The sequence below is a fragment of the Salvia splendens genome, chromosome 6 (genome assembly GCF_004379255.2).
Source record: "Salvia splendens isolate huo1 chromosome 6, SspV2, whole genome shotgun sequence".
Classification (NCBI taxonomy): domain Eukaryota; kingdom Viridiplantae; phylum Streptophyta; class Magnoliopsida; order Lamiales; family Lamiaceae; genus Salvia; species Salvia splendens.
This window is the reverse complement of record NC_056037.1, coordinates 35,410,583-35,432,775: the sequence shown is the minus strand read 5'-3', so window position 1 is coordinate 35,432,775 and position 22,193 is coordinate 35,410,583. Positions and strand designations below refer to the sequence as shown.

At 36.0% G+C, this 22,193-nt stretch overlaps 2 protein-coding genes, 1 non-coding gene and 1 pseudogene across 3 annotated transcripts; 2 read left to right on the top strand and 2 right to left on the bottom strand.

The window, feature by feature from the left end:
* Window positions 1–339: 339 nt before the first annotated feature.
* On the top strand, window positions 340–1,557 carry LOC121809193 (putative glycosyltransferase 7). Its single transcript, XM_042209732.1, has one exon. The coding sequence runs from the start codon at window positions 340–342 to the stop codon at window positions 1,555–1,557; it is 1,218 nt and encodes a 405-aa protein (XP_042065666.1).
* A 4,673-nt stretch (window positions 1,558–6,230) lies between these two features.
* On the top strand, window positions 6,231–6,304 carry TRNAT-AGU. The gene has a single exon. It is a non-coding gene; the product is annotated as a tRNA-Thr (tRNA).
* Window positions 6,305–10,972: 4,668 nt separating this feature from the next.
* Window positions 10,973–12,260, bottom strand: LOC121809192 (annotated as a pseudogene).
* A 1,635-nt stretch (window positions 12,261–13,895) lies between these two features.
* LOC121809621 (heptahelical transmembrane protein 4-like) lies at window positions 13,896–17,722 on the bottom strand. Its single transcript, XM_042210343.1, has 4 exons — window positions 17,442–17,722; window positions 17,099–17,364; window positions 15,390–15,702; window positions 13,896–14,813 (listed from the first exon to the last, which is right to left on the bottom strand). The coding sequence occupies exons 2-4, from the start codon at window positions 17,359–17,361 to the stop codon at window positions 14,160–14,162; spliced, it is 1,230 nt and encodes a 409-aa protein (XP_042066277.1). The 5' UTR covers window positions 17,362–17,364; window positions 17,442–17,722; the 3' UTR covers window positions 13,896–14,159.
* Between the last annotated feature and the right edge of the window lie 4,471 nt (window positions 17,723–22,193).

The window sequence follows — 22,193 nt, the reverse complement described above, 5'->3', positions numbered from 1 at the left end:
TATAATGTATTGGTCAATTAAAGATAAGAATTGATTGAATGATTTTAGAATTGGAAATGTTCAAGAATCCGGAATGAATTATACATAAACATGCCATTCAATTGTATATGCCGTAACCAGATATGGTAGAATTACAATTACCAACATATCCCTTCTCGAAATTATCTATTGATTACTCGAATCCAATTCATAACTCTAAAATAGAAATATGCCTTGCCAATTAATTTGCGTAATTGACCGACCTTTGGTTTCTCTTTCTCATCACCACCATAAAACCACACCACCACTACTCTCGGTTACACTAATTCATCTCCAATTAAAATGGTATACCACACCGCAATGCCGAAGCGGAGCATAGCAGCGTCGCTCGGCTCCGCCCTGTTCCGCCTCGGCAGCGGCGCTCTTGTGGTGTTCACGTTTGTGTACACCTTCTGGTCAGCCTTCACCACACCCCCCACCCCCACTCTCGCCGCCTCCCTCCGCAACTTCTACGACGACCCGAACCTCAGCTACGCGCTCGGGTCGTCGCCTCCGATGAAGGGGTGGAACGAAAAGAGGCAAGAGTGGCTTAAGCAGCACCCCTCCTTCGCACCCGGAGCTCCGACCCGGATCGTGATGGTGACCGGGTCGCAGCCGGGGCCGTGCAAGAACCCAATCGGAGACCACCTCCCCCTGAAGCTGTTCAAGAACAAGGTGGACTACTGCCGGCGCCACGGCATCGACATCTTCTACAACAACGCCCTCCTCCACCCTCAAATGTTCTCCTTCTGGGCCAAGACGGCCGCCGTCCGCGCCGCCATGCTGGCCCACCCGGAGGCCGAGTGGATCTGGTGGGTCGACTCCGACGCCGCCTTTACCGACATGGACTTCCTCCCTCCCCTCCCCCGCTACCACCGCCACAACATGGTCGTCCACGGCTGGGCCCACCTCCTCAAAGAGAAACACACGTGGACAGGGATCAACGCAGGAGTATTCCTCCTGCGCAACTCCCAGTGGGCCCTGGACTTCCTCAAAGTGTGGGCCAGCATGGGCCCACAGTCTCCGGACTACGCGAAATGGGGCCAAACCCTAAGCTCGGTCTTCAAGGACAAGATCTTCCCGGAGTCTGATGATCAATCCGGCCTCATCTACTTGTACCTAAAGGAGAAGTGGGGTGAAAAAATCTACGTGGAGGATGAGTACTATTTCGAAGGGTATTGGCTTGATATTGTCCCGACTATCGAGAATGTAACGGCGAGGTACACAGAGATCGAGAGGAATGTGGCGGCGCTGAGGAGGAGGCATGCGGAGAAGGTGAGCGAGGGGTACGGTAGGGTGTGGGAGGAGCAGCTTAAGGGGAGGGGGGGCTTGCGGAGGCCGTTCGTCACGCACTTCACCGGATGCCAGCCCTGCAGTGGGGACCATAACCGGATGTATTCGGGCGAGAGCTGCTCTGATGCCATGACGAAGGCGCTGACATTTGCGGATAATCAAGTGCTTAGGAATTATGGGTTCATGCACACGGATCTAAAGGATCCCTCCACTGCTAATCCACTTCCATTTGATTTTCCTGCCTGATTATATAACTTTTTTCATTCATTTTTCTTTTTTAAACTTTTTCATCAATCGTTGTTAGATAATAGTATGTATTCTTTGCCTATCTTTTTTACTATCAAACTATGTCAATTTTGTCACATTGTTAGAGCTTTTATTTATAAATGTCCAAATGTTTAGATAATTCGTCAATTTATTCATGGATATAAAATGTCCCACAAAAAAATTTGACAATCAAAATATCGATGTGGCAGCTGAGAAAATATGTAATTTTAAACCAAATAAAATGTGTATTCTCTGCTAGCAAAGTAATATTCCCAATCACATAATTTTTTTAGGAAATTTTATTTTAAAATATAAAATGGCAAGGAGTATGGTGTTACAGACGTGCTCCGCAACGAACCGGTTATCAATCTTCTCGTGATGTAACAATGATCAATTCCTCGACAAGTTCGAAGTTTTGATCACGAATTTGCTGATCTGCGGACGTTTTCCTCTTGGCAGCAAAAGAGACGAAAAGAAGTTTGTTGCACAAGTTAGGTTTAGGGAAAATATTTCATTCATAATCCTCATTGGTCAATGAAATACCCTACTTAAGACTAAGGACCCTAGGGCAGTTCGACCTAACTTAGGCATTCGGGAAAGAACCGCAAAGAAAACCCGAACGGAGCTTATAATTAAGGCCCTACTCAACAATAATTTAAATAGAGTTCAACATAAACTAAAATATTCAAAAAAGGAGAAAAACCGACATAACTAAACCAAATAAAACTTTCGCTCCTCTACTTCTGGAATTTGCTCGGCGGCTTCAACTTGTCTCGCGGTTTCAATGTTCTCATCGGCGCTGATTCCCTCTTCTCACGGATGCTCGTCGCTGGAGTTGCCTCGGACTCTGTCTCCTGCTCCTGACTTGCGGTAGCCTCCAGCACCGGAGGTGTTATCGGGGGACCCGTATCATATGGCACCGCCAGAAAGATAGTTATTGCTCAATGCGTTTTGTTTCTGAGAAGTAATTTTACGCAAATGAGTGTAATAATCATGTTCATATGATTGATCCTGTGTAACATGTACAAATATCTGTATGCAAAGCAGGTTAGTTAGAGTTCATTATTCACCTATTTTTCTATTTCTTGGAGTACTATTTTGTAACACTTTCAATTTAAGTGATTTACGAACAAACAAAAATTACAGTCAATTGATCCTGTGATGTACGGGAAATCATGTGGTAAATCACTTGTGCAGTGCTAGTTATTATTTCTCGAGATCTGAATTACTATATGAAAATGTTTGAAATTGCATTATCTGTATGAAGTCAAAAGAAGTTAATTATGATCATATGAATTAATTGGTAACTACGTAGGTGGTATCATTAAATTAAAATGATTAGAAGTTAAAAACGCATTTGTTTGAAACCATATGAAAATATCGTTTGATAATGATTATAAATATCAAGGATTTTGATTTGGAAAAATATCAGTCAAGATTATTGAAATATGCACGTTATGAAATTTATGGTGAAAATGATACTTATGAGGAGTTATGAATTAGTAGTAGTTGCCTTATATAATATATTATGCAGAATTATTTACGATATTATAAAGTATGCTGTGATTTTTTTCATTCAAAATTTGTACATGATTCAAAAAAAGAGAACGCCAAATTAAAATTAGGTGGACAAGAGTTCTAAACTACACACTAAACACCTTATCAGTAACTTATGTAAGTATATAAATTAAATAAAAGAATTCAATTACCCGATTCCAATTATGCTTCCAATTCCAACAAAAGAATATTTGAATATGGTATATGTTAGGAACACCATATTTCATCCCAATGAAGCCTCCAATTTCAATTTCATAGCTCCAATTCTATGTTCCCAAACACACTCTAATAAAATTCAGTAAAATACTACGATGGATAAAAGGCTTGAGAAAAAAATGCCTAGTCAAGGAATACCAAGGTGACAATCCTATTTGATATGTCACATCCTTAAATTTTTGACAAATGGAAATATATATATAAACTCAATTCCATCTAGATATATAAAATATGAAAACACTCTAAATATAAATGTACACCATATATTATGGGGAAAATTTATGCATATTCTATATATAATAGACACACTATATATTAATACTAATATATATACCCATATAATATATAGTAGTAATTGAAATGACGAGCAATTTTTTTTGAATAATAGTTTTAGATTATAAAATTTTTATTTAATTGCTTTAGATTGCAACAATCATTTGTCTTATTTTTTAATGAATTTTTTTAATAATATATTGAAAATGATTAATGTAATTAAATTAGTTTTTATATCATCTTATAACTATTATTAATAATAAAATTACTTTTTCAGATTATCTTATTATTACTAACTATTTTTATAATTTAACATAATGTATAATATTCATACAGTTAATATATACACTATATAATTACCCATATAATTATTTAAATTATACACTACATAATCATTTGTATTTATTAATTTAATTTATATAGTATTTCATGCCATCAAATTTGAAGTTATAATTAAACTTTTTATCTCTCTATATTTTTTTATTTATAAAGAAGAAGAAAAGTAATCTCCTAAAAATCTTAAAATGAGTGATGTGATCATTTTTTTATATTAATTTACGTCTAAGATGTCTGAGTTATTAAATCATTTAATAATTTAAATTCATGAAATGATGAACCTATACGTATATATAAAATATAGTATGTGTGTATATATAGTGTAGTACTATTTATTATACATAGAATGTGCAATCTTTCCATATAATAAATGGTTTATATTTAGAGTGTTTCCATATTTTATATATCTAGTTGGAATTGAGGTTATATATATTTTCATTTGTAAAAAATTTAAGGATGTGACATATCAAATAGGATTGCCACCTTAGTATTTCTTGACTAGGGAATTTTTTCTCCTGAAACTTGGTGAAGGTTGGTGGTAATACCTATTAGAGTATGCAACTCCATGCACGTCGAAGATCAGCTCGCAAGTCGAAGATCAACTCGCAACAGCTCGAAGCTTCCAGATCCTAGCTCAACCATTGATGCAGCTCCAATGCAACTCCATGCACGTCACCTACATGCTAGCTCAGCCGATGGAACAAGAGAAGAAGACGGTTATTGTAGTTAGTTAATGCCAGCTGTACTAGCCGTTGAGTTAGTTAGTTAGGATTCTAGTTAGTTGATAGTTAGTTTAGTTGCTATATATAGGCTCTTCATGCTTCATTGTAAACAATCTTGGCACAATGTAGTCCATAAATGAAGTTTGGTGTTCTCTGATTCTCTCCATCAATACAGCAACGCAGCTTCTTCTTCTTCCTTTTCTCTCTTGTTCTTCATATGTTTTCATCTCTGATTTTCACCATGATCAAACTTTGACATGGTATCAGAGCAAATTCTTCCGCATATCACTCTGATTCTCGATCTATATCTTTTTTTCTTCAATTTGAATCGGTTCGATTCTCCGCCGCATCGACGGAGTTCTTCAGTTTTTTTTGTTTCTCTGACTTCATCGATTCTGTTCTCTCAATCTCAATCTGAATTCTGATTTCATCGGTTTTCTCTCTCAATCTCTCTGAAATATCAATTCTGTTCTCTCTGTTCTCTCTCAATTCTCTGATTTCATCTCAAAATTTCTTCTCTGATTTGTTTTTTTTTTCTATTCTCAAGGATTGAAATAGGATGCGATGAATCTGAAATATCAATTGAAATAGGATTCTATGAATCTGAAATATCAATTGAAATAGGATTCTACAAATCTGAAATATCAATTCTGTTTCTGTTTTTTATTCACCGAGTTTCGGTTGAATTCATCTCTGTTGATTGTGAATCTCTGTGTTCACTGATCAGTTTCTGTGTTCTCCTCCTTTTCTTCATACCTTCAAATCTTCAAACCTTCATATCTTCAAATCTTCATATTTGCTTGATCAGTTGGATCGAAGATCAGCTCGAAGATGGAGCTGTTACTCGCTTGATCGAAATCAAGGATTACTCAAGGAAGGTTCTGCTACATGAGGAAGGTTCTGCTACATGAAGCTTCTGCTCGTTTGATCACTTACAAGCTGCTACTTGCTTGATTAATTGCTGGACGGTGGAATTTGGTTTGATGTTTGTTGTCAAGATGGTAGCAATTGCTTCCATCTTGAGGGGGGCTATTAGAGTATGCAACTCCATGCACGTCGAAGATCAGCTCGCAAGTCGAAGATCAACTCGCAACAGCTCGAAGCTTCCAGATCCTAGCTCAACCATTGATGCAGCTCCAATGCAACTCCATGCACGTCACCTACATGCTAGCTCAGCCGATGGAACAAGAGAAGAAGACGGTTATTGTAGTTAGTTAATGCCAGCTGTACTAGCCGTTGAGTTAGTTAGTTAGGATTCTAGTTAGTTGATAGTTAGTTTAGTTGCTATATATAGGCTCTTCATGCTTCATTGTAAACAATCTTGGCACAATGTAGTCCATAAATGAAGTTTGGTGTTCTCTGATTCTCTCCATCAATACAGCAACGCAGCTTCTTCTTCTTCCTTTTCTCTCTTGTTCTTCATATGTTTTCATCTCTGATTTTCACCATGATCAAACTTTGACAATACCCGAAATGAGAATTGGATGTTTATGAATAGTGATTTATTGAATATTATAAATAGAAAACGCGAAATGTAAACTTCAAGAAGCTCTCGTAGCTCAGTTTGTTAGAGCACCCGTTTAGTAAGCGGGAGGTCTTGAGTTCGACTCTCAACGAGAGCACAACGTGCATATTTATATCTTTTTAAAATCTTGAATTACTATTTATTAACTCAACTCTCAACGAGAGCACAACGTGCATATTTATATCTTTTTAAAATCTTGAATTACTATTTATTAACTCAACTCTCAACGAGAGCACAACGCGCATATTTATATCTTTTTAAAATCTTGAATTACTATTTATTTAGGTTTTTCTGATTTCTTGTGTTGCATTTTTCTTCCCTTATAACCTTCATGACTTTTGTGATGTATTACAACAATCTAAATCATAATAATATGATTCCTCTTTGATTCACTCTCATTAAATTCAGTACAATCAAATACTCAGGCCCAAACTCTCAATGGGCTTAGGAACTCATTTAGGCCCAAGGAGAACTCGTTTGCTTTTTCTCAGACTTGAATGACAAAATATGCAATCTGTGTACTTCATTCTATTAAAAAATTAACTATATTCCAATTTCTATTGCAACGCCAAATTAGTAGTAGGATAGATTTTTCGTTAGAATAGGGTCTAATTTTCGAGCTTGGACGGGCCTTGAGATGTTTTAACAACTGTATTTTTTTTTTCTAGTTGATCTTTGTTATTACCTTGGTTTAATAACAAAAAGATCAACTAGGAAAAAAATATTGTATAGTTATGCATACGTTTATGCTCGTTTTTCTATTGATTTTAACAATTCACATTCACATTCACATTAATAAGTATATATCTACATCAATCCATAAAGTACTAGAATCCATATAAAATATTCAAAATTTAATTTAGTTCGGTTTTCTATCAAGCATTAATTACGCGTGATACCTCTATTTAGAAAATGTTCAAAATTTCAAATTGAAAATTGTCTTGAATATATGGGCAGAATGTTGCATTCAAAACGGAAAAATGGAAAAGTTAAATTTGACCGAGCACAAAATAAATGGAATGGACTATTTGGCTTTTCTGTTCTATTCCCTTGATTGATGGAATACTTTTGCTTTAATTTCCTTTTTATCGGATGCTAATCAATGCAAATAGTCACTAGGGGTGTGCATTCGGGTTTCGGTTCGTTTTTTTTTGCCAAAATCAAACCAAAACCGAAAAATCGAATTTAGTTCAAAATCCAAACCGAACTGAACCCTAAAAACCGAAACCGAAAAAACCGAAAACAGAACTTAAAAAACTGAAAAACCCAAACAAAACTGAAAAAAACCGAAAAAAATATAATATTAATATATATATGTAATTTATTTTATTTTATATATACTAATAGAATATTTATATATAATATAAAATTAATAGAATATATATATATATATATATATATATATTTCGGTTTTTTCGGTTTTTTGGTTTTTTTCTTCACCCGAACTGAACCGAACCGAAAAACCCGAACCGAATTTCAAAATTTCGGTTTGATTCAGTTCGGATATTCGGTTTCCGGTTTTTTTGCTCACCCCTAATAGTCACTCCTCCAAACTCGGATAACTGTCCACATATTTTCATTTACACACTACTCACCCCAAATAAGAGAATATATTAGTGGTAGTGATCTCACTTGTGTGATAATCTATCCATCATCATCATGTGGTCATAGAAAAGATGACAATTTTTATAAATGAAATTACAGCTATTTACAAATAATTATAAATAAGAGTGATAGTTATTATAAACATGTATAATAAGGGATATACTAATATGCTAACTAATCTTAAAGTGCTAACATACATTCAATCACGTGCTGCTATGTGGCACGAAAAATGCAATATACATTTGTAGAAGTGATAGATGAATTTTGGCAGATTGCATTTTAATTATAGGCAGATTGCATTTTAGTTATATGCAGATTGCATTTTTTATTGTTGAGTTTTGCATTTTAGATATTGACTGTTTAATTTGCATTTTATATATAGACGGATTGCATTTATATATAGTTTATTTTGCATGTAGACAATTTATGTTAAAATGTAATTTACAATATGCGGAAATCACAAATGTGTATTGCATTTTAATTTGTGTTTACTATATTGTATTTTTCATGCCACATGACAGCACGTGATTGGATGTACGTTAACACTCTAATTAAGTAGCATGCATAAATGGATCTAATTAATATAGTACTATGCTTTTGTATTCAGTTTAGCTCTTTTTTGTTTTTGGTTTTAAGCCTGTAAAGAACTGATTGGCTCTCCTTTAACAATAATATCTCTCCACTTTGAGCTTCAAAAAGGATTTTTATGAATTCTAATTTGTTCGTTTAATTACGCTTTTTTCTTAGAGGCCCACTTATGCAAAACCTGTTGTTGCTGTTTTTTTCCTTAACCATGCAAAACTTGTTGCTGTGTCTGCAGAAAAGAAATTAATAAAAAAATCGATTAATATTCACCAAATACAAATCAATAGTTATCAAGCTTTTTATTGATTTGATTTTGATATTGACATACTAAATTTTGGGTAGACATTAGATTTTTAGATGGACGAGTCACCGCCAATTTAGGTAACAGATTTTGATACGATTTTAGGTTTGTTTTATTGTTAGATTGATTTCATTATTTTAAAAATATTATTTTGTTTATGATTGAATTTGTAAATAGTTTTTGTATTGATAGCTTTTTTTTTATTTGAATGTTTTATATTGGAGAATCCGAATCAATTAAAAGCTAAATCAATATTTTATGATAGACAAAAATATAATTTAGCCAGAGAATAATAAACACGGACAGTTTTATGAAAAAAATTCTCAATTTATATAAAAGGTAGATAGAGGCATTTAATTTGTGCATTTTATTAAATAAGGTAAAGTGGCAGTCATAGTGGAAAATAAGGTGGAACCTAATTGATGTAATAAAATAATTATAGAGCCCTTGGGCATCTGCTTTTACTCTGCCGTTCCCTTTTTTTTTGTTATTCAAAACACACGACTTATATAATCCCACATGCAAAAATATCATACTCGTTTCGTATGTAACACAAGTTCAAAAGTGACTTTTTTTCGACAACAAAATAATAACATGATAATATAAGCCCATAAACGAGTACGTGTCAAGACCCCTACGTACAACTAGTGATTCAGATAGTATTATTATTTAATAACATTTAATTGATCATAATTACATAAATATTCTCTCACGTCCGTGTTTCTAATTTACTAAAATCATTATTCATTGGATATATCCAACAATTTGTTAATTTGTACTATTTCAAAATTGAAAGTCTTATCATAAAAACCGAAGGGATGATACTATTTTCACTTTGGCTTTTCCCCTTAATTTCAGTAAACTTCACAACTTTTCCTCCTTTAATCATATCCCCAAGTTAAACCTTCTGTTTTTCTAATTGCCACTTTTTTAGTAATGTATAATGAATCAGGACACATCATATTTAGTGAAACATGGATTTTTATATACTTGACTTTATATTAGATTTGTCCAATGGCATCATGCATGCCTCTCAATTTTCTGTTTCAGGACACTATTTCTTTACACTTATTTTGTCCAATAATTTACAAAATCCTATCCCTACAATTGTCTCCATTAACTAATATAAAAAAAATACAAATAAAGTGGGTCACTTCTCTGGTCACAAATTATCCAACTAATGACTCAAGCCTCAATTTATTATTTGAAGCATAATTATTGATAATTATTTTATCAATTGAATTGCGCTAAGTATGTTCTTTATATTATAACGAGAAGAAAGCCAATGCTGACACACTCAAGTATTGTTATTAATTTTAATTTTTTAAATAACATATCAACCATTTTACATTATTCAAATCCATGTGATTATCAACTAGTTTAAAGATGAAGAAGAAATCTTACAATATGTTGGCAATAATTTCAGCTTTAATTTAGCATGCATACTCAAAAGGTGACATATAGAGAAAAGTAAGTGGAACACTAGAAGTAAACCACATATATAAAGCCATACAGCAAACATTAATTCACGTGCTTTACATGATCGGAAAAAACAATAAATTTCATATAATTAGTAATTCCGAATTTCGTGAAAAAAAAATAGTCATGACTTATTCAAATGATGACTACCAGAAATATCTTTATTTTAGCATAAAGAAAAGGTCACAAATTTGTTGTAAAACGCAAAACCAGCAGTAAAGCATATTCCACGAGTTGGGGTGTATGTACAAGTGTAACCCGTGGCGTGGTCCACATTTACCAAACATAGATTAAATCAAACAGATGGGATGGGATGGGATGCCCCACAACCATATCACATGTAACTGTATGTCTATATCCTAATAAAAATGGACGACATAATTTAAATCATTTCCAATAATAATATAGGCCACTCTCCTCTATTTATTGTTCCACACCACTCAATCATATGAACATGAAAATTACATTCATATTAACTCAAAATATGCAAGTGAAATCAATTTCGTTGATATAATTAGTACTCCATCCTTGCACCGATAATAGTCACATTCGTAGTTGATATCAGTTTTAATACAAAATTGTTAAATTATGAGAAAAAAAACGGGTAAAGTGAGAAATAGAATAGAAAAAGTGAATAAATTAAGAGAAACTTTTCATATTGGTATAAAACTAATTTTGATGGATAGACTAAAATATAAGGATAAGGTTTTTTTTATAGAAGGGGTATATACTATTTAGGGATACAATTTACGCATAACATAAAGTGAAAAAATGTGAATGGAAAAAGGTATGCGATCAAGCAGGATAATCAAAGGGAAGTGGAATGACGGTGGAGGGATCGTGTAGATCCGGGTGCATGAACCCATAATTCTTGAGCACTTGATTATCCGCAAAGGCGAGCGCTTTTATCATGGCATCAGAGCAGCTATCACCTGAATACATCCGGTTGTGGTTCCCAGTGCAGGGCTGGCATCCAGTGAAATGCGTGATAAACGGCCTCCGCAAGTCCTCCTTCCCCTTAAGCTGCTCCTCCCACACCCTAGCGTACCCCTCGCTCACCTTCTCCGCGTGCCTCCGCCTCAACGTCCCCACATTCCTCTCGATCTCCATGTACCTCGCTGTTATATTCTCGAAAGTCGGGACAATTTCGAGCCAGTACCCTTCGAAATAGTATTCATCCTCCACGTAGATTTTTTCACCCCACTTCTCCTTTAGGTACAAGTAGATGAGGCCGGATTGATCATCAGACTCCGGGAAGATCTTGTCCTTGAAGACCGAGCTTAGGGTTTGACCCCATTTGGCGTAGTCCGGAGACTGTGGGCCCATGCTGGCCCACATGTCTAGGAAGTCCAGGGCCCATTGGGAGTTGCGCAGGAGGAACACTCCTGCGTTGATCCCTGTCCACGTGTGTTTTTGTTTGAGGAGGTGGGCCCAGCCGTGGACGACCATGTTGTGGCGGTGGTAGCGGGGGAGGGAGGAAGTCCATGTCGGTGAAGGCGGCGTCGGAGTCGACCCACCAGATCCACTCGGCCTCCGGGTGGGCCAGCATGGCGGCGCGGACGGCGGCCATCTTGGCCCAGAAGGAGAACATTTGAGGGTGGAGGAGGGCGTTGTTGTAGAAGATGTCGATGCCGTGGCTCCGGCAGTAGTCCACCTTGTTCTTGAACAGCTTCAGGAGGAGGTGGTCTCCGATTGGGTTCTTGCACGGCCCCGGCTGCGACCCGGTCACCATCACGATCCGGGTCGGAGCTCCGGGTGCCAAGGAGGGGTGCTGCTTAAGCCACTCTTGCCTCTTTTCGTTCCACCCCTTCATCGGAGGCGACGACCCGAGCGCGTAGCTGAGGTTCGGGTCGTCGTAGATGTTGCGCTCCGGGGAGTCGTGGCGGCCGAGGTTGGTGTGGGATGTTTCGGCAAGGGCGGAGAGAGTGCGGGTAATGGGGGTGGGGTTGAAGGAAGACCAGATGGTCCAGATGAACATGAACGCCACAAGAGCGCCGCCACCGAGACGGGACACGGCGGAAAGGAGCAACGCGGCGTTGCTCCTCTTGGGAATTGCGTAGTGAGAGTGGTCCGGAAAAACCATTTTTAGTTTGAGTGGAATAGCAAGCGGGAGTGGTGGTGGGGAGGGATTAAAGAGGAATTAATGATGAATATAAAAAGGTTAACGAAACAAATAGGCGGTTAATTGAAAAGACACTTCAATTCTAAACCTTTAACTTATACTCCCTCCGCCCCATAAAAATATGAACAATTGATATAGAACTAAAATTAAAATAAAATTGATAAAATTAAAGAGATGATGTGAATAGTAATTAAAGTAATTTAAGTCGAGAATAAGAACTTTCTTATTAGTAGTGTTTAATAGTAGTATAAGTTGTAAATAAATTGATGTATAACCATGATAATTGAGATAATTTTCAAAAATAGAATAATGCATATACTTTTGTGGAACGAAAGGAGTACTAAGTAGTATTCTCTTTACTAGATTGTTACTCCATCCGTCCCATAGTAGATGTCACACTTTCCTTTTTAGTTTGTCCCACAAAAGATGTCACATTTCCTCTTTTGGAAAAAGTTTCATCCCACATCAATTATAAAATTATATTTTCTCTCACCACTTAACACACAAAATAACATCTCATAAAATCTCGTGTCATCTCCCAAGTGTGCTATCTTCTTTGGGACGGAGGGAGTAATAAATAGCTAAAGTGGAGAGATGATAAAGTAAGAGAGAGAATAATGTAAATGAGAGTCTTGTCTACTTTATCTTCTCTCCACTTTAACTATTTATTATTATTTTTTATAACGAGTGCAGAAAATAAAATGTGATAAAATTTCAGGGACGGAGGGAGTAGTATTCTCTTTCATACTTTATCCATTCTCCTTTTTCTCTTACTTTACTGATTTTTTTACATATCTCTTTTACTTTACTGATCCTCAAAGCCATCGCTGACCATCGGCTCTGGATCTGACATGCTTACTTCGGTGTAGCGGGGTCGAACAACGACATCAACATCCTCAACTCATCTAACCTCTTCACCGAGCAATGCAATAGCAACGGCTCGGCCATTGAGTTCACTGCCAACGGACGCCCATATCATATGGGGTACTACTTGGCAGATGACATGTACCCAAGGTGACCTGTTTTTGTGAAGACGATCAGCTGCCCAATGAGTGACAAGAGAGTTTTATTTGCTCAAAAGCAGGAGGCTGTGCGGAAGGATGTGAAGCGGACATTTGGTGTGCTCCTAGCGCGGTGGGCAATAGTGAAAGGTCAGGCACATTTCCGGTACAAGGAAGTCATCGCCGATGTCATGCATGCGTGCATCATCTTGCATAACATGATAGTCGAACACAAAGGTGGAAGAGTCACCGATTGGGGCGATGATGAAGCTGGATCTAGCTCATGCACGGCGAACCGCCCCATGTTCGAGGATTATCGATGAGCTACAATGAGGTTCTATCTAGACAGGCCTCAATGCACAACCAACAAGACCATGCTCAGCTCATGAACGACATGATTGAAGAAGTTTAGGACCGTAACCGCCATTGAGAATTTGGAGTTTTTTTAGTTCGTACTGTAATGTTTGAACTTTCAATGAAATGAATTTTTTTTCCCAATTTTTTTAGTGTTTTAATATTTAAATAAATAAAATGCTTAGGGCAAACTATAGGGCGGCCTATACGGCATCCCACTGCAGGTGAATGGGTAGGAGGATAAAATGCTAATATGGCGGAGCATAGGGCGCCCCATTTTAGATGCCTAGAATTATTACAATTCACGTGCATATTTTAGTAGTATATGAAACCTACTCTAATTTATATGCATAATAATTCTAAGATAACATATTAGACTTAACTAAAACAACATTAACACGACATGGCGTTCAAGCATTTACTCCAATTATTTTCTTCACAACATCAGCTTTGCCACTGAATTGACATATTTACCACCTAAACTTCTTTAACAATTTGAGTTTCCTCAGCATCCTTGCAGGTCTCTCCACCTGAGATACACAAGTCCTGCGCGATAATGCGTATAAGCTCCGGCTACGACAAGAACATGGAAGAGCTGGTGGCTGTGGCCGGCAATGTCGAATTTCCCCGGCATCCATCTCTCGGGGATTCTCATTGCATATACCAGTGCTCCTATGCCGTAAAACAGCCCCATCAAAACTTCGTATCCTGTAGTGTGGAGAGCCTCCGGCTGGTGCCAGAACAAGATTAGCTTGTGTAAGATGGGGGCTGCACCAGAGAAACCCATCCCAAAGAAGAGGGATGCTCGGAAGGTGCGGTACTCGGGGCTTTGGAATACCGGAAGAAGAGATGCCAGGATTGTGCCAATTCCCAGTAGAGTAATGAATCCCAAGTAGAGATTGCAGAAGAAAGGATAGCACATGAAGGAGTAGTATACGGGCGGGTAGAAGGATGTTGAGATAAGAGCAGCAATCCCTGCATAGTCGAGCCGAAGCATGATGTATGCTACGCGCTCAGAGTGACAGGAGAGCAAGTGGCATGTGCTGCTGGCTAACAAGCAAAACATAGCCCCACCCAAGAAAGCAAAGAATGGCCAACGGGTGATTGGCCTCACCAACAAAGGAGCTATTATGTTCGCCACATCCTCTTTCATATGATGCTGAAAAAAAAAATTAAACAATGCAAATTATGTTAACGATGGAGAGGCCAAAACTAGTTTGTTAACAATGGCGAGGCCAAAACTAGTATATTAATGATGGTGAGGCCAAAACTAAGGTACTAAAGCAAAATTATTATTATTATAATGTTAAAGGGAAAGATTCCAACGAATAAATCTCAGTGCCACCCATTAAAATAGAAGTTATTATGTGCAAGGCTTAAGACAAAGGAACCTGCTTGCACATCGACGGTGCAATGACAGATAATAAATTAGTTATCAGTATACAATATGCTTAAACCTTAAGATGAGGTGAGCATTAAACACAACACTACACACTATATTAAAGCTAGTTGCTGACCAGACAAGGGTATCAAGATACAGTCTACTCGTCAATTTCTTTTAAATATAAACCACCCAATAATTGCATACAGCTGAGCATCTGGCGAAAAATTCACATTTGTAGGTTATAAAACAATAAAATGGATTCTCAATTAGTTAGGCCTATGAAGCCTCATCTATGCTGGTCAATGATAAGGTAAACACAAGAAACACCACCGTAAAGAGGAAGTAGAGTACCAGAACACAAGTATCAGTGTGGTTGCTGTGAGTCAGATTCTCTGGTAAACAGTTAGAGAGGAGTTCCACAATGTGCCAATTAGACAAGTATGGTGACAAGTTCATTGAAGGCAATGCAGTTTTCAACTCCTCGCGAAGCCTCTGAAGATCGGGCATATGTGGCAAGGATGGGAGACAAGTAATAAGTTCTGCATGCAACTTTTGAAAGTCCGCATTCCTGAGTGCACTTGGCAAATTCAGGTCGACAACATTTGGAACCTTCATTGCAGTGTAAATGGTTAGAGAGAGGAAAAGGAAGAATCCAATCAAATGCCTGCACAGAAGAGAGAAATTGAATGAATGATGGGGAATATTTCAAAAGATGTAACCATAATAAGAAAGTAAAAACGGCATCAACACCAAGTCCAAAGTAATGACAACAGTAAAAGAAGGGCAAGCGGAAAAAACATATGAGATATCCAGAAAATCAGTATAACTCTGTTTCCAGCACAAATCCAATGCCCCACACACCTATTTGTGGTAGAATCACTCTATCATGCTCTTTATTCTTAAAGCAGCATTTAATATGAAGCCACACATCTAAAATAAAAATTAGCACAACATCACAGCAACATCTTTTGTATTATTATACTATTAAATGCAAGGGCATCAAACAGTGAAACTTGGACACATCATATTGTTCCTTTCAAAATCCATTATGATTATCTTTCAATGCTTCCAGCTCCTCTCCAGCTGACTTTTCAGGATTACGCTGCATAAAGGGCATCCACACATTGCAATATATGGTAGTGGCCACATGGCCATAACAGGGATGTGTTTTGTAATTAGTCCTACTAACCACCAAAAGCAATTTAGATAGATGGTAGACGTACATTAAGGCTACCTTTCAGCAGGCTAAGCTTAATACATCAATTCCTTTACCAATTAGAGCAATTGTATTTTTATGTACTGGAATCAGCTTGAAGCATTAAGTTCATATTAAAACTGAATTACGATTGAGTGCGATGTGAAACAGTACGCAGCAAATCTTAAAGCTCGTTTCTTAGCTCTCAAGATACTACTAGATGACTTGTTACTTATGAGGAATTTTGGTTCCTTTTTAGAATGACTAGTATAAAACTTGATTTAATGACACTTAGTCCTATCGAATAATGAGGGAAAACTTGAAGTTTCCATCCATGAAACCATGAGCTCATTCACCAAATATCTTTTGAGGCAAGAGAACATGAGGTACATGACATAGAAATAATTGACTTCATTTAGGTAAAGAGTGCATGATCTTGTTGACAAACTAGGAGCACATATGGTAACAAACCGAATCGCCCAGAATATGATAATTAGAACTAAACCAAACACTAAAAGCCTATCCCCTGCCTAAGATCTCCAAAGTACAAACCTGAACTCAAGCTCTGGGCATAACAATTTTTTATCTAGCTACAGAGAACTCCACAATCGATGAGCCAATTTTGTAGAACACTACATAGCAACATCCACAATCCCAGGGAGATCACATGATCATGCAAGACACAGACACCTTAAAATATTCAGCTTGCACCAATTATCTGTTCAACTCCTTTTTCTTCATAACCGATTATCTTAAATGAAATGCATCACTATGATGATTCTTCTTATGCCGAATAAAAAATAAAACAACACCTTATCACGAACATCATACATATAAACATTACAGACATCAACAATACACTTACGTCCAAACGTTGAGGGTCTCATTGTGAATGGAGAAAACGCTGAGCAAGGTCTGCTTCAGAGGCCATTCAGCCCTGTAATGAGCAAGGATATACTCATTGTCCTTCAAATATCCAGGCAGAGCGTGGTACTCCACCAGCTGGTATTTCACCTTCTTCCACAATTTCTTCCCTTTCCCTTCTCCCGACGAAGAACGCGATACCAACTTCTCATCCGATCCATCGTACGATTTCACCGCACTTCGATTCGCCTCATTCTTACCCATTCTCTGCACAAAAATCACCAAATTTCAATCCAGCTTGATAGAAATTCGGCAAATTTGTTGACCAGCAACAAAAAGATTACCTAAGCTGCAAATTTGCGCGAGACGACAGGATTTGGTGTGCGTATGGGGCTGGATTGATCTTGTTTTTAAATCTGGGCGGATCTGACGAGAAATTTGCGAGCGGAGAAGGTTAGGAATCAAAGTAGTGGGCGAAGTAATCAATGATTTAACAGAAATCTGGTAATCAACAAATTCAATTGGGGATTTAGCATTTATGGATGCCGAATAATGAATAATGTTGTTTTCGAATCGAATGAAATAATGCGCAAATGCAATCCCTCCCTCTCACACAATTTGATTGATAATTTTCTCTAACTGCCACGAAATCCAATCCCTCTCACACAATCACAAGAAAGAGACAAATTTAAAAGTGTTTTTTTTAATTTCATAATTGAAATTTGCAATTAGTATATGAAATCGGTTAATGATATATATTCAATAAATAAAAAATGAAAGTGCAAGAAATAAAATAATGTCTTTACAAGTTACAATCTAACATCACATGCCATTATTAGACCATTTTCTTAGTTATATCTATCAATTATCAAAACTCAATGGTATGTTGTTGAGTATTGATTTGAGTTCAACAATAGATAGCAAGATTAGCGAAATCAAATGTAAAAGACTACATTGAGTTTATCGCTTCAGGGTGTTGGGATTTCGAACAATTTCTCCGACATTGTAAGAGGATGTTTTTACCATCAAAACACCTATCGTTGCACTCACACACACATTTTTTTGTAAGGATAATCACAGCCATAATCGCTACAACCACTAACATTCCTTTCACCTTCATTCTTCTCACTTAATTTTCTTCCACGGTATGCTCGTACCGTTTAATTTAGGTCACTATTTATAGTTTGTTTCTTATTTCATTTGATTTTGTAACACGTTTGCAATATTGGTATTTGAATGATTACTTATATCAATTTAATGCTACTTGATTTCGCCTCTTGTGCAAGGTAAGTAAATTCAAAATTTAATTAGCTATATATATAGCAATTGATGGCTAGGATCACGAACTAATGGTAGATCACTAATTTTTTTTGTTTTTTTATGGTATTTAGTACTCCATCCGTCCTAACTAAGTTTGAGTCATTTCTTTGTTATACTCGTTTTGAGAAAAAGGTAGTAATTAGTTAAAGTGGATATATAGTAAAGTAAAAACGATAATATTTATCTACTGCATTATTCTTGCTTTTTACTTGTTATATATCCACTTTAACTATTTATTATGATTTTTTCAAAAACGAGTGCAAAAAAATGACTCAACTTAGTTGGGACAAATAGAGCAGTACATTTATCCAAGCCTCCTAGCTCAACTGGTTGAGAAGGGAGGCAAGGATACCGCGTCATCCTAGAGGTCGCGTGTTCGACCCATGGGAGGCGCATCTTGGGGATTAATTTCCCTGAGGCCTAGCTAGAGATCGCGTGTTCGACCCCTGGGAGGCGCATCTTGGGGATTAATTTTCCTGGGGCCTAGTGGATTCACTGACCTGACTCCAGAGCTTCGGGAGGTGATTAAGCCTGTACCCGTGCCTGGACCCAGGAGCTGGGGGAGGTGAAAAATTCTGGACCCGTTCCAGCGGGGCTGGTGGACCCATTGGGTCCCACCTTGACAACGAAGCGCAGCTTGGTAAGACGCTTCACCTCTGATCGTTAGGCCGGGGGTCCGAGTAAAAAAAAAAGAGCAGTACATTTTCCTTTATTTGTAGTATATCTTATTCTATTTCATATATGCATCTCCTCTTTTGTTATTTATTTTATTTAATATTACTACACTCATACCAGATATTAAAATTGTACTCCCTCCGTCCCGCACTACTCGCACTTATTTCCTTTTTGGGCGTCCCAAGTTACTTGCACTCTTTCCATTTTTAGTAAAAAATTTCACCTACAGCCGTCATTTTTGACTTTCCTATACACTCATTCCTTAATCTCCGAGCCGAAAAGGAAATGAGCGAGTAGCCTGGGACAGAGGGAGTATATAATTGTCAGTTGAATATGAAATGTTTCATTTATAGTGGGTTGAGAGAAGTACAAATATCTTTTTGTTGTTGTTTATAATGTTGTTAATTGTTTGTAGTGCTTATTTTAATTAGTTTATATTCTTAGCTGTAAATATATTTTTATACTTTTCTACTCTATATTTCTTATTTTAATTTATTTAATTGTTAATATATCCTCATTATTAGAAAATCTTTTGTCACGGGTGATAACACTAGTGTATATAAACACCATGATAGGGAGTGACAAATTCATTCCTTCACAAATTAGTAAACTTGGACATAGAAAACAAAAATGAGTTCAAAATTTGTAGGGATTATGGTGATGGTGATTCTTATCATAGGGGTTGGTGCAGATTATTCTGAAAACAAGAGTAATTTATGTAAATGGAAATGCAACTTGAAATGTGCCTTTTTTAAAAGGCCTTCATGCATAAATAAATGCTTGAAAAAATGTCATTTAGTATCAAATCAAATGGAGGTGAATTTCCCATGCGCAGATGGATGTGTCAATTCTAAGTGCAAAATGTTTGCCTCAGGTAAAAAAATAATATCAAAATAATTTAAAAGTTTAATTTATTTTGTTGCTTTTACATGTGTTGTAAGTAACATATACTACTATTGTTTGACAGATGGTCCACATTTTGAAGACTGCGTGGATATGTGTTCAGACAATTGTAGCAGTGCAAAAAATAAAGCATAATTCAATATTCCATATGAATGGAAATGTAATTTCATCCTATAATTAATAATAGTAATATAAGTATTACTTATAATAAGCGCTGAAGAAACTGAGAACAAAGTTTAAGTGTTTAACAGTGCCAATGATTTAAGTTCAAAATATTTCTTCAATATTTCAAGTTATATATATCACAGATAATTAGTGAATCCTTGTTGATTCTCTTAAAAATAAGAAAAGAAAGAGAGAACTCTCTGATTAATGGTTGCTTGATCATAATTCATATATATCAAATTAGTGAATCCAGTTAGACAAATAAAAATCCACATTTGGCGAAATTAAGTTTTATGAATGACAAATAAAATATTTTAGACTATTCAAAATTCACACATATTTATCAAGAATATTCTCTTGTAAGGGTTTTTTTACGTGATCTTGATGGTGAGAAGTATATAGGCTCCCTATACAATAAAAAAAAATTCAAAAGTAAGAAAATGGTATAAATTAAAATACTACTCCAGTATAAATATTTATCGAATTTAACTATAAAAATGACAAAACGAAAATGGTAGTTATTAATAAAGTTAGTGTGGTAATGTTTTAAAACCTATTTGACTAAAGAAAAAATAACTGCTAATTTTATTAAACCAATACATTATGACAATTTAATTTGGGAAGTAAAGTAATGCATACGCATACAGAAGACGTCAATATAATTTTTTACCGGATTAAATTAATAGAAAAGGATCAAGATAATCCCAAATTCTATGAGATAATTAAGAGGGTAATAAAATGGAAAAAAATCATCTACATGATAGGTCAACTTTATTTAATTATAAGATAAGTAGCAGAGTTTCAGATGTCTATGAAATAATTTATATATAAATTTATTGGTGAGGAAGTTGTTTTTTTTTGGAGAGCACCACACAAGTGCAACTCAACAACCAACACTTTCTTTAATTGATTTTATTAACATCTTCTCTTTCTCTTTTTTTTTTTTAATTTTTTTTTACTTTTGGTTTTCCGCATGAATTCATCTTCTTTTCTGAAAGTAATGACATCCATTCCACTCACTCGTATTACTCTAGAAACTTTCTATCATAATAAATCAAAATATACAGCAACAGAAAATTGGTGAATTTATGTTGTTTGGCCATTTTGGACATGGTTAACTGTTGAATGCTATTGTGATTATTACTAATCGTCTCATTAACTTATAAATTTTGTAGTAGGTGAAGGGATAGTGACACAACTATAAATACTTTTTAGAAAGATAATGGTAGTAGAAACATAAATTAAATTATTTAGTGAAGAAAATCTAAGGTGTGGTCGAGTAATATGTGACTCGTCCATCCTTAATTAAATCTTCGTTACTTTATTAATTTTCATGTTTGTTTTAAAAAATTTCATTTTTAGGGAATAGAGAAAGTATAACCCAGACTTCGAATAATTCTAAGCTATGTGACTAATTTTTTTTTTTTTTTTTTGCTGCTATGTGACTAATCGTTATAAGTTCATACATGAGGCGTATCAAATATAGTATTAACAATTTTTGACACGACACAAACACGCACGAAATTAATAAATTTGGATCAAGTCTTATTAGATTTGTGTCCTTATCGGATCGACTTGATTAGGAATCCGATATTTTGGGTTGGATTTGGGTTGGGTTCCGATTAGGTTAAAAATAATACTCCTAATATAATTTTACTTTTTTTATTGATTTTAAAAAATATATACTTTAATTTTTAATATTCATATTCGTGGTAAATCATGTTTAAAAATTAGGTCTTAATCGTGTTGTTACCATGTCGAGTCCAATCGTGTCGTTAAACCGTGTGCAGGTCGTGTTTGAGTTTGAAGATAGCATGTCAGATTCGTATATAAGCTGAGAGCTTTCTTAACGAGTTAAGTTCGAGTTAAGCCTTATAAATTAGATCGTTAATAGAATAAACCAACAATGATCAAACTCACGCAATTTGTCAGTCTTAATCAAATGAACTTATATCATCTCCATTGTGTCTGCTCATATACTTGAATACGTAACATAAATATTTAAATGCAAGGGTGTATTTTAGCCACCATTT

Bases quoted from the DNA above. Each gene is read 5' to 3' on its own strand.
- LOC121809193 (XM_042209732.1), top strand. From the start codon at position 340: ATGCCGAAGCGGAGCATAGCAGCGTCGCTCGGCTCCGCCCTGTTCCGC.
- LOC121809621 (XM_042210343.1), bottom strand. From the start codon at position 17,361: ATGGGTAAGAATGAGGCGAATCGAAGTGCGGTGAAATCGTACGATGGA. The intron at 15,703-17,098 runs GTAAGTGTATTG...TCTTCTGTGCAG, and splicing joins GAGACCCTCAACGTTTGGAC to GCATTTGATTGGATTCTTCC. The intron at 14,814-15,389 runs GTACTCTACTTC...TTTTTTTTTCAG, and splicing joins ACACTGATACTTGTGTTCTG to CATCATATGAAAGAGGATGT.